The sequence below is a fragment of the Squalius cephalus genome (assembly GCF_949319135.1).
Source record: "Squalius cephalus genome assembly, chromosome: 2".
NCBI classification, from domain to species: Eukaryota; Metazoa; Chordata; class Actinopteri; order Cypriniformes; family Leuciscidae; genus Squalius; species Squalius cephalus.
This window is the reverse complement of record NC_137123.1, coordinates 21,629,520-21,642,487: the sequence shown is the minus strand read 5'-3', so window position 1 is coordinate 21,642,487 and position 12,968 is coordinate 21,629,520. Positions and strand designations below refer to the sequence as shown.

At 39.1% G+C, this 12,968-nt stretch overlaps 1 protein-coding gene across 1 annotated transcript; it reads left to right on the top strand.

Moving 5' to 3' along the window:
- Nucleotides 1-3,581: 3,581 nt before the first annotated feature.
- On the top strand, nt 3,582-12,857 carry stn1 (STN1 subunit of CST complex). Its single transcript, XM_079864648.1, has 9 exons — nt 3,582-3,935; nt 4,213-4,308; nt 4,653-4,730; nt 6,517-6,684; nt 6,819-6,939; nt 9,982-10,132; nt 10,629-10,754; nt 11,478-11,550; nt 11,873-12,857. The coding sequence occupies exons 1-9, from the start codon at nt 3,791-3,793 to the stop codon at nt 12,028-12,030; spliced, it is 1,116 nt and encodes a 371-aa protein (XP_079720774.1). The 5' UTR covers nt 3,582-3,790; the 3' UTR covers nt 12,031-12,857.
- Nucleotides 12,858-12,968: the final 111 nt, after the last annotated feature.

Genomic DNA, 12,968 nt, shown 5'->3' with positions numbered 1-12,968 from the left:
TTTTCATAAGGCCAAGTACAAGTTAGAATCAAGAGCATATGGACCTTCTTGAATTATTGACTAAACAATTGGTTTTCCTCATGTGCAAAATGTGCTCTGCTAATATGACAGATACTGTATGCATATTGGAAAATAAAAGATAATCCAATTAATGACAGGAAACTAACTAACATGTTCAGTATAATAAAATTTTATGTATAATAGTAAGACTTCTCATTGCACTTTGTAAACAAGTGATTATTATCAACCAACTTTGCATGTGTGGGCCATTTTGCAAAAATAAAGCAAAAAACAAATGAATAAACCTCATGAGCGAGCATTTCCTGGTACCACGGCACGGTTCACACTTTAACCCCCCAATGTTCAAACCCAAACTACAGCCTTGCAACCGATGGAGACAACCAGTTCAGATCTCAAACAGAAATGAGCAAAATAGAGTAAATCCCCTTTTGAAAGTTACTTGATGCTTCAAATAATGTTGATTACACTGTGACACCAGTAGGTGGAGACAAGGGACTGTTAAAAAATGTACTTGTCATTGAATCATTCATTCAAAAGATTTGTTCAAAAGACGGAGACGGTGGTGTCTGTGCCGGAGTCGTTGGTGTCTCTTCCGGAGACGGTGGTGTCCGTGCCGGAGACGTTGGCATGGTGTCCGTACCGGAAACGGTGGTGTCCGTGCCGGAATCGTTGGTGTCTCTATCGGAGACATTGATGTCCGTGCTGGAGACGGTGGTGTCCATCCCGGAGTCATTGGTGTCCATGCCGGAGACGGTGGTGTCCATGCCGGAGTCATTGGTGTCTCTTCCGGAGATGTTGGTGTCCGTGCCGGAGTCATTGGTGTCCATGCTGGAGACGGTGGTGTCCTTGCCGGAGTCGTTGGTGTCTCTTCCGGAGACGGTGGTGTCCGTGCCGGAGACGTTGGCATGGTGTCCGTACCGGAAACGGTGGTGTCCGTGCCGGAATCGTTGGTGTCTCTATCGGAGACATTGATGTCCGTGCTGGAGACGGTGGTGTCCATCCCGGAGTCATTGGTGTCCATGCCGGAGACGGTGGTGTCCATGCCGGAGTCATTGGTGTCTCTTCCGGAGATGTTGGTGTCCGTGCCGGAGTCATTGGTGTCCATGCTGGAGACGGTGGTGTCCTTGCCGGAGTCGTTGGTGTCTCTTCCGGAGACGGTGGTGTCCGTGCCGGAGACGTTGGCATGGTGTCCGTACCGGAAACGGTGGTGTCCGTGCCGGAATCGTTGGTGTCTCTATCGGAGACATTGATGTCCGTGCTGGAGACGGTGGTGTCCATCCCGGAGTCATTGGTGTCCATGCCGGAGACGGTGGTGTCCATGCCGGAGTCATTGGTGTCTCTTCCGGAGATGTTGGTGTCCGTGCCGGAATCGTTGGTGTCTCTATCGGAGACATTGATGTCCGTGCTGGAGACGGTGGTGTCCATCCCGGAGTCATTGGTGTCCATGCCGGAGACGGTGGTGTCCATGCCGGAGTCATTGGTGTCTCTTCCGGAGATGGTGGTGTCCGTTCTGGAGACGGTGGTGTCCGTGCCGGAGTCGTTGGTGTCTCTTCCGGAGACTGTGGTGTCCGTGCCGGAGACGTTGGCACGGTGTCCATACCAGAAACGGTGGTGTCCGTGCCGGAGTCGTTGGTGTCTCTTCCGGAGATGTTGGTGTCCGTTCCGGAGACGGTGGTGTCCGTGCCGGAGTCGTTGGTGTCCATGCCGGAGACGGTGGTGTCCATGCTGGAGTCGTTGGTGTCTCTTCCGGAGATGGTGGTGTCCGTGCCGGAGACGCTGACACGGTGTCCGTGCCGGTGTCCGTGCCGGAAACTGTGGTGTCCGTTCCGGAGTCGTTGGTGTCTCTTTCGGAGATGTTGGTGTCCGTTCCGGAGACGGTGGTGTCCGTTCCGGAGGTGCAAATCGTGAGAGTCAATGCTTCAATGCTTCAACGATTCATTCATAATTACAGCCACTTGCTTCGGTACTGAATGAATGAATGAATGACTCGATGACTCACTCATAAAGACAGTGACTTTCCGCCACCTAATGGCGGTTTTAATTTAATATTTAAAAGCATCACTTAATTTTTTACAATCATTGCATATTTCTCTATTGAACATTTTTTATCTAAAGCATTATTTCATCGATTTAAGGGAGCAAATATTGCCCTTTACTGAAAAAGGTGTGACTGCAGAGAGGGGGTACACAGAAGGATGTTAAAAGCCTTAGGGGTACGATACTCTAAGAAGTTTGAGAACTTAACTGTACAAATGGTAGCTAATGTTTACAAAAATGTTTTATTTTTCGTTTTGGTTGTATTGTGTTTTCATTTGATGCATTAGAACAAAGTGCGAAGAAAACAAAAAGTTTCGTTTTGAAAACAAAAACGAGAACACAAATGATCTGACCTGGGCTGCGTTCAGCCCCACAAAAAGTTTCAAAACGTATTTTAAACGGAAACGGTGCATCGTGCGTTGAACACCCTGTTCTGATGACGCAAGAGTTGCAACTATGGCAGCTGAGAAGGCCATTCTTTGTGTTCTTTTTGAAGAATTATCGGAGCCTGATGAAATCAGTATAAAATACGCTCAATGTTACAGTCACTGCCCTTGCCGTCCAGAATAAAAGAGAGTGATCCATTCGAGTGAAGGGATTTGTGGAAACTGTGATTCCTAATTGTTGTGATCCAACATTTGCCTCACATTTCAGACCGAAAACACATCTATTTAGCCTCACATTCTACTAATTACGTGCACCCCATTTAATTATCTTTTTTATCTCCTGCTAATCAATTTTAATTTAAATTATTTTATTTCTGGTTCTTACTTTTTTAATACCTTGTATTTTCTTTCTCATTTTTATGTAAAGCACTTAATTACCATTGTGTATGAAATTTGGTATATAAATAAACTCGCCTTGCAATGATACACAGTACACCTTCTCAATATGTTATTAATAAGTATTTGCATATTATATGAACATTCGTAAGCATTTTGTTTCTATATGAATTAAAGGAGATTGACAATTAGAAATAAAACAAAACATCTGTAATCTAACAAATCTTTTTTCAACTAAAACAATTTATTTATTTATACTATTTGGGCCTTAAATGTCTATTATATTAAACCATTTAAAAAATATACGCATTTGTTTATGTATTTGTATGTGTTCTTGGAGAATGGCTCTTGATAAATTAGGAAAGCTTGTGTCACATTTGCTTGTTAAAGGGACAGTTCACCCAAAAAATGAAAATTCTGTCATAATTTACTCGCCCTCAAACTGTTCAATGAATTTCACAAAAGAAGATATTTTGTAGAATATGGGTAACCAAACAGTTAATGGGCCCTGTTGACTCCATAGTATGGGAATTTTTATAATCAATACATTTTTTTAAAATCAATAAATTATCAATATTATCAATAACATTATCAAATAGTGATGATAATATCAATAATATTTTCAAATCAATTTTATCAATATTTTCTGACAGAATTTTCATTTGTGGGTGAACTATCCCTTTAAACACGTCCAGGCACTGAAGCTAATTAATATTCATGAGGCAAGCGTAGTTCCTTCCTATGTGCGCAGTGACTCAACTGCGCATAGAGCGGAAAAACACAAACACGACACCGCGAGTAGAACAAACTCCAGGGTTTCTTAGTTTCTATTCCCTCACCATCAAGTAAAACAAGTTAAGTTTAACCAAGCTCACATCAGAAGCACGGAGATTCCCTTTCGTCGTGTTTATGTTTCGCGGTGGTTAACTTTGTGTTGTCAGCGATGTCTGATGGCTGTGAATGATCCGGGAGGTGCTGATGCTGATGCCGAAGAGCCGCCGTCTATGCTGTGGGGTCTGGACCCCGTGTTCTCCGCATATTCCAAACTCTACATTACTGACATCCTACAGATGAAAGAGTCCAGACAAGTACCTGGTAACGTAAAATACAGCAGTTAACCCTCGGCCCATTTGCTTCTGTTTATTGGATTTATCTTTATCTACACAGAAATAAAAGTAATAAAGTATTGATAAATAATACCAAAGCGTTTTTCTAAATATTTGTTACACTGTAACATAATGTTTTGCATGAGTTACTTGTTTATTGTTAGCTGCTGTTTTTAAAATAGATAATGCATAGATATAAGAAGGCCCTGTACTTTTACTGTTACCAAAGAAGGAGGGTCCCACATTTGACACATGATATCTTGTAGGAGTTTATTTCTACAAGAATCACCCAATCTTCCAAGTGGATGTACTGGGGACGGTTGTTTACAAGCGGGAGAGAGACGATTTCTACTGTTATGGAGGTCTGGAAAAAACATTATTTCTGCATTATCACCTTTTTAATGTCATAGAAACATAAACTTTTTTATTTTGGCATTTTATTGATCTGTATTTTGTGATCAAATATACTAATCAAATTTTATCATCATCAAAGATTTTATACACAAGAAAAATGGTCTGACAAACAAACAAAGTTTGTTACAAATTTTCTTGGTTCCTTTATAAACTCGACCACTTTGACCAGTATTTTTTTCCTTTCATGTCTTATCTTGCCTTGGGAACCAAGTGAGCCAGTACTGCCCCTCAAAAGTGGGCACATGTTGCACCTGGCCTTACTATTGCTCTTCTGTTTTCCTTTAACACATAGTGGATGATAGTACTGGTGTCATAAATTGTCTCTGTTGGAAAGATGAGAAATGGAGGGATCAAGGAGAACCGACTAAATGTAAGTTACAAAAACTGTCTTGACACTACATTAGTAACATTAAAGGGGTCATATAATGGTACATGCACTATTACAAGTTGATTGTACTGAAATGTGTGTTGGCAGTGCCTGTACACAACATCATAAAATGATAAAAATCCATCCAGTGTTTTTTTTTAAAATCTTATATGTTTTCCCCTGTCTCAAATCAAGCCGTTCGACCGTGTGACGTCACACGGTCGGACGCCCCTCCCATGATTGTTGATTGACAGCAGCGTTTCAACAAGCTGTCTGTCATCGTCCGCCCGGTCATTGCTGATATGCTGGAGCACTGTCTATGAGCAGAATGGCGTCTAAGCGATTGTGGTGTTCTGTTCTTGGGTGTAATAAGGAACACAGCATCATTTTGATGTTCCTAAATCCGAACCGCTGAAGACGCAGTGGCTGAGTTTGTTTTCGAAGGGAATATTCCCCACGATCAACGTCATTGCTTTCATGTTTGCGTGAATCATTTCACACACCAGACTGCTTTACAAACGAGGGTCAGTAACGTTATAAAGCTGGTTTTGCTAAGAAGCTGCTCCTGAAAAAAGGATCGGTACCAACTATTCGTGTTCCTGCTGCACCTCCAGAAGAAGAAGTGAGTGTAACGTTTTATTAACCTTTATATTAATCTTTGCAAATCGCTTGCTGCACGCTTCACGATGAATGCGGCTGTTTACACTCAGGGTACATTACGGCATGTTTTATTTATACGACGTTCTCAATATAATTCATAATCCCACGTTTATAATGAACAACACGTTATTGTTATTGTGTTACAAACGGTGTACGCACAGAACAGAGGGGCGGGGTGAGCAAAGCTCATTATCATTTAAAGACACATGCACTTAAACGGCGTGCTGAAAACAGCTGTTTTTGACCAGGTAAAATTAGTGTTTTCTTACAATACTAATGAGAATTTTGAATTAAAGTATATTACAAACTTTTAATTTAGACCCTAAAGAATCATATTAGCTTGTACAAAAATGGCATTATATGACCCCTTTAACATTTCACAATAATTCAGTACAATTACAGAAAAATATATTTTGAATCTAGACTACTGTTCACAAATTTGGGGTTAGTAAGATTTTTAATGTTTTTTAAAGCAGTCTCTTATGCTTTCCAAAGCATTTATTTTATAAAAAATGCAGTACAAATATTAATATTGTGAAATATTATTGCAATGTAAAATAACTGCTTTGTATTTGAATATGTTCTAAAATGTGATTTATTCCTGTGAATTTTCAGCATCATTACTCCAGTCTTCAGTGTCACATGATCCTTCAGAAATCATTCTAATATGCTGCTCAAGAAACATTTATTATTATTATCAATGTTGAAAACATCGCTGTTTTAAAAAAATATTAAACAGCGTTGCTGCCTGTTATATTTCTGTGGGTATCATAACAATATTTTTTCAGTAATCCCAATGACCCCAGCATATTACTGTCATTTTTGATGAACTGCATTCTTTCTGAATAAAATTTATTAATATTTTTTTTAATTAGCTGACCCCAAACTTTTGAACAGTAGTGTGTCAAAGATATTTAAAAGCCTTAAAAGATGGAAACTCCTATAGTGAAAATAATGTTTTCACTGCTGTAAAATTTAATCAGCAACAATATTTTTTTTCTTTGTGCAATCTTTTTAAAATTACTTAAACATTTTTTTTAAAGAAAGCCATCTGTAGATGTTGTAGAAAATCTGATGCGTAATGAATATTAATCCAGTAGGTGTACTAATCCAGTGCTAATGTCAATAGGCAGAGATCCCAGCGGATCCTCCAGAGGCTTTAACATAGAAGACGAACTCAAACGACTGAAGGAGGCTGAAAGGCAGAGCACCGAGCTGGAGATCGGAGACCTGCTGAGGATACGAGGGACTGTCAAAACCTCCAGGGATGCGAGGGAGATCAAGGCCACCTGCTTCTGTAAGTGAAATGTTAAGGGATTTAGATGCACATAATATGTCTGTTTAATCAGTTAGAGTGAGCTTGTTTGCAGAACACATGGTTATTTTGCTGTAATCATCACTCTGTAGTTGTTTGTGTGTGTGTGCGTTTAGATAAAGTCAGTGACCCTGTGATGGCAGTGCAGATCTCGCGTATGCTGGAAATGCCTCAGCTGTACAGAAAGTGCTATGATGAGCCGTTCCAGATGCCGAGTGATGACCTGGGCGGCACAGAGTGAGTCACACAGAATGATGGAGGTCTCATTTACATCTGTTATTTTACATGACATCATTTACATCTTACACCTGCAGTGACATTAACCTAATTGTGTTACATGGAAAAAATGCTTGCAGCCCTTTTTGCATGCATTTTTATGTGAGATATATGCATGATATAAATATATAATAATAAAAAAAATTATATATATATATATATATATATATATATATATATATATATATATATATATATATATATATATATATATATGTGTGTGTGTGTGTGTGTGTGTGACCCTGGACCACAAAACCAGTCACATGGTTTAATTTTTTGAAATTGAGATGTATACATCATATGAAAGCTGAATAAATAAGCTTTCCATTGATGAATGGTTTGTTAGGATAGGATACAACTATTCTAGAATCTGGAATCTGAGGGTGCCAAAAAAAACGAAACATTGAGAAAATCGCCTTTAAAGTTGTCCATTTATGTTCACGATTGTGCTGCATTCACTCACAAAAATAAGTGTTTTTTTTTTTATATTTACGGTAGGAAATTTACAAAATATCTTCATGGAACTTGATCTTTACTTAATATCCTCATGATTTTTTGGCATAAAAGAAAAATCGATAATTTTGTCGGCTATTGCCACAAATTTACCCATACTACTTGTGACTGGTTTTGTGATCCAGGGTCATATATATATATATATATATATATATATATATATATATATATATATATATATATATATATATATATATATATATATATATACAGTGAGGAAAATAAGTATTTGAACACCCAGCTATTTTGCAAGTTCTCCCACTTAGAAATCATGGAGGGGTCTGAAATTGTCATCGTAGGTGCATGTCCACTGTGAGAGACATAATCTAAAAAAAAAAAATCCAGAAATCACAATGTATGATTTTGTAACTATTTATTTGTATGATACAGCTGCAAATAAGTATTTGAAAACCTGAGAAAATCAATGTTAATATTTGGTACAGTAGCCTTTGTTTGCAATTACAGAGGTCAAACGTTTCCTGTAGTTTTTCACCAGGTTTGCACACACTGCAGGAGGGATTTTGGCCCACTCCTCCACACAGATCTTCTCTAGATCAGTCAGGTTTCTGGGCTGTCGCTGAGAAACACGGAGTTTGAGCTCCCTCCAAAGATTCTCTATTGGGTTTAGGTCTGGAGACTGGCTAGGCCATGCCAGAACCTTGATATGCTTCTTACAGAGCCACTCCTTGGTTATCCTGGCTGTGTGCTTCGGGTCATTGTCATGTTGGAAGACCCAGCCTCGACCCATCTTCAATGCTCTAACTGAGGGAAGGAGGTTGTTCCCCAAAATCTCGCAATACATGGCCCCGGTCATCCTCTCCTTAATACAGTGCAGTCGCCCTGTCCCATGTGCAGAAAAACACCCCCAAAGCATGATGCTACCACCCCCATGCTTCACAGTAGGGATGGAGGTTCTTGGAAAGGTACTCATCATTCTTCTTCCTCCAAACACGTTTAGTGGAATTATGACCAAAAAGTTCTATTTTGGTCTCATCTGACCACATGACTTTCTCCCATGACTCCTCTGCATCATCCAAATGGTCATTGGCAAACTTAAGACGGGCCTTGACATGTGCTGGTTTAAGCAGGGGAACCTTCCGTGCCATGCATGATTTCAAACCATGACGTCTTAGTGTATTACCAACAGTAACCTTGGAAACGGTGGTCCCAGCTCTTTTCAGGTCATTGACCAGCTCCTCCTGTGCAGTTCTGGGCTGATTTCTCACCTTTCTTAGGATCATTGAGACCCCACGAGGTGCGATCTTGCATGGAGCCCCAGTCCGAGGGAGATTGACAGTCATGTTTAGCTTCTTCCATTTTCTAATGATTGCTCCAACAGTGGACCTTTTTTCACCAAGCTGCTTGGCAATTTCCCCGTAGCCCTTTCCAGCCTTGTGGAGGTGTACAATTTTGTCTCTAGTGTCTTTGGACAGCTCTTTGGTCTTGGCCATGTTAGTAGTTGGATTCTTACTGATTGTATGGGGTGGACAGGTGTCTTTATGCAGCTAACGACCTCAAACAGGTGCATCTAATTTAGGATAATAAATGGAGTGGAGGTGGACATTTTAAAGGCAGACTAACAGGTCTTTGAGGGCCAGAATTCTAGCTGATAGACAGGTGTTCAAATACTTATTTGCAGCTGTATCATACAAATAAATAGTTCAAAAATCATATATTGTGATTTCTGGATTTTTTTTTTAAGATTATGTCTCTCACAGTGGACATGCACCTACGATGACAATTTCAGACCCCTCCATGATTTCCAAGTGGGAGAACTTGCAAAATAGCAGGGTGTTCAAATACTTATTTTCCTCACTGTATATATATATATATATATATATATATATATATATATATATATATATATATATATATATATATATATATACAAATATATACAGTACTGTGCAAAAGTCTTAGGCATGTTAATACCCCCCAAAAATGGTTTTAAGTCAGTTATTTATATCTTTTGCTGTAGTGTGTCAGTAGGAAATATCAGTTCACATTTCCAAACATTCTTTTTGCCATTAATTGTAATAATCCAGTGAGATTTCTGTATGCACAAGGAGTCTGACAGCAGCCAGGATGATCTGATCTCACCATCATCGAGTCCATCTGTGATTACATGAAGAAACAGAAAAAACTGAGACAGACTAAATCCAGAAGAACTGCGGGAACGGTCTCCAAGATGCTTGAAGAAAACTTCCTGCAAAAATGGCAAAAGGAATGTTTGGAGATGTACACTGATATTTACTACTGACACACTACAGCAAAAAAAATAAATAACTGGCTTAAAAACTGTTTTTTTGTGTGTGTGAAAAGACTAGCGTGCCTAAGAGTATAAAAAATGCCTGCATTTTTTTGGATCCAAGCTTGGGAACAAAAGCATCTGAAATTTAATGTCTTGATTCGGACCTCAAATTTTAAATGTAGGGCCTACTTATGAAACACATCAAACATGCTTTCTGTGCTTTTCAATTTTATTTACAGAGCTGGTGGTTCCTCACATTTCCACTATTTGCTGTCTCGGTCAGTTCTCACCCTTAAGGAGTTCCTCTCAGAGAAAGAGGTGGCCAGGTTTCGTCCTTATGATGTCGAGTTCCTCTTACATCCACTGATCCAAAGTTCTTCAGCAGAACAGGTACTGGGCCTGACCTTGACCTCCACTATACTCGACAGAGTATGTTTCATGTCTTTCCTTCACTGTCCAGTACCAGTAAAGCTGAAAAATTCCACTATGCAAAAGATGAACGCACAAGTCTACCAAAGTAAACTGTCCTTGTTCAATGTCACTACTCTTGGCTGGAGTATATCAGGATATAAGAGCCAGGAATAACTTGTGGGCACTGCAGGGAGGATGTGTTGTGCTGTTTGATGGCAGCAGGGAGTGATCGTCTGTAACATTTTATGAGATGCTGCTAGTTTGGAGATTCAAGGACAGCAAAGAAGCATGCTAATGAGAAGCCTGTCGATATCTTCGTTAGACATCAAACGAGAACGTTCATGGAGTATGCGTTTCATTTAAACATTCTTTATTTGTTAAAAGGAGCTGAAATGGTAATTTTGAATGGTGCATCACAGAAATGTGATTCATTGTTTGGGTGACTCATCATTTAATTTCTTTTTTTTGCCTGAAGGAGTCAGATCAGCCCAGTACGTCATCGGCTACGCAAATTCGAAAACTTCTGAAAGAGACCCTGAGCGTCCTCCAGGATGAGGGACAAATATTTCGCAAAATACGGACCCAGGATGAAGTCTACAATGTATGTGCGCACACATACAGACACCTCTTAGCAAGTATGACATCATCAGAGAGAGAGAGAGAGAGAGAGAGAGAGAGAGCGAGAGCAGTAGTGGTTAATGTTACCTCAGGAGACTCTTAACAAAACTAAAGGGATTATGTGTGTAATATTCTCTTCCTACACATACTTTTTACATATTATAGATCTGAATAGGGTTTGTACCCTTTAGGATTTTAACGAGGATTATATTAAAAGCGCCCCTATTATGCTTTTTCAGATATTCCCTTTCATGTAGTGTGTAATAAAGCTGCTTGGAAATGTAAAAGGTTGGCAAAGTTTCAAAGATCAGATCAGCAATTCCAGACTTCCTGCACAAACCTATGTGGGTTTGTAACAAATTTGCATAATGCCAGCCTATGGAACGTCTACTTTGATCCGCCCTCAAACACTGCAGTTGTAGCCGAGGCCTGGTAGAGTTTGGTTTGTTTTGTCGAGGACTCGGGCTCGAATTGATACAGACTGGGCCATCTGACCAATTGGAGCAGAGTAGGCTCTCAGAAAGGAGGGGTTTATAGAGACCGGATCCTTTATCGAACTGTTTCAGATACTGTGAGACCTTTGTTAGACCTTCAAAACAAAAATAGCACAATAGGGGCACTTTAATGTGGTTTAACCATAACTAAAATATAATTTCTAAAACTACTTTAGAATGTAATTATATTTTTATTACCTTGGCGGCTTTAGGTAACAGAACAAGACAAAGATCTTCACACAGCGATCAAGGACATTTTACGAGAGGATACCAAACGGGAAAAATGTGAGTGTTTTTTTTAAATACTAGTTGCGTATGCATATAATATTATTACACTGAATGCTTGATTTTGGTTGGTCAAGCACTGCATTTTCGGTTCAAATTATTTTGTATAATGTATAACCATGTAATTCATGGTTGTCCCAGGCTGTCACATAAGACTTTCAATTTGAATCAGTATTTATTTATTATATATATTTTATTCTTCATTGTTATTTTATTTTATAATTAAACAGTGTGCTGAGTGGGATCATATACAAGCAGGTGGCCATTATTGCAAAATAAAACCTGATCCAAATATGTGAGTAAAGGACCCTTTTTTTTGCAGATGCTGAGAAAGGATGCCATGTCCTGCATATTTTGTCCAGCATGAGGCAGCGCTACAGCCAAAACCTGAGTCGAGAGGTGCTGGAAGTTGCTCTGACGTTCTTAGAGTGCAAAAGTGACATAATAAGCACAACAGAAGCCCACTACATTGTGTTGTAGCATCATTTTAAAATAATAATAAGTTTATAAAAATACGAGCAAAGTGTTCAAAGCAATCATGAAGAAAGATTGTAAATAGTGACAGAACCCTTTTTTTAATAGAAATCATTATAATATCTAATGGCTCTTTGTTTCCTTACATGTTGCCTTTTATGGTGGAATGAAAATATACAGATATATTTACTTCAGCATTGTTCTCAATACAGAAATTGCCTCTTTAATGGGCTAACATAAACAGTTGAGATCTCCTGAATATTTATATTGTTTAACCTTTCCTTTCTGGCACTTTTAAAATTGGAGCTCGACAGATCTAGTTCCCTTTCACTTTAATTATACAGAAAAGAGTGGTCTGGATATTCTTCAAAATAAAACATTTTGTGTTCCAAGGAAGAAAGTCATACATATTTGGTACAATATGATAATGAGGGCGAGTAAGTGATTCATTTAGGAGACAAATAGGTCGTTTTATACTGTAGTTACACTCAATGGCCATAGGAGGTCGCTGTGAGCAAATAGATACGTCACCGTCCGCGAGCACATCTGTATCTGTGCGCGTTCAGGTCTATTTATGCTCATTTGCGGTATGAGTAACGGAAATCACGTCTCACACTGTCCTTGATAATCTTAGATTATGGAATACATTCGCAGCATACCATATGCTTTTTTTGTTTGTTGTTGTTGTTGTTCGGTTTACACTATGCAAAAAATGTATTCATAATTAAACGTTCATTAAATGACTGTTCATCTAGCATATGGCATGGTTTTGTTACATATACTCTATTGCAATGTTTTCCCTCACAATAAAGAAACAAACAAACAATGCATGCTCTGTAAAATCTAGCCATTGTCTCTTTTACGAAGGAAGACAATGATATCAACACAACACTCGTTTCCCCCCCTGTAGAGACTCTTAAACTGCAACAGAGTCCTTGTCAAGA

Excerpts from the sequence above, each read along its gene's own strand:
- stn1 (XM_079864648.1), top strand. The coding sequence starts at position 3,791 with ATGGCTGTGAATGATCCGGGAGGTGCTGATGCTGATGCCGAAGAGCCG. Across the intron at positions 4,731-6,516 it reads TCAAGGAGAACCGACTAAAT|GCAGAGATCCCAGCGGATCC; the intron begins GTAAGTTACAAA and ends TAATGTCAATAG. Across the intron at positions 10,133-10,628 it reads AAAGTTCTTCAGCAGAACAG|GAGTCAGATCAGCCCAGTAC; the intron begins GTACTGGGCCTG and ends TTTTGCCTGAAG.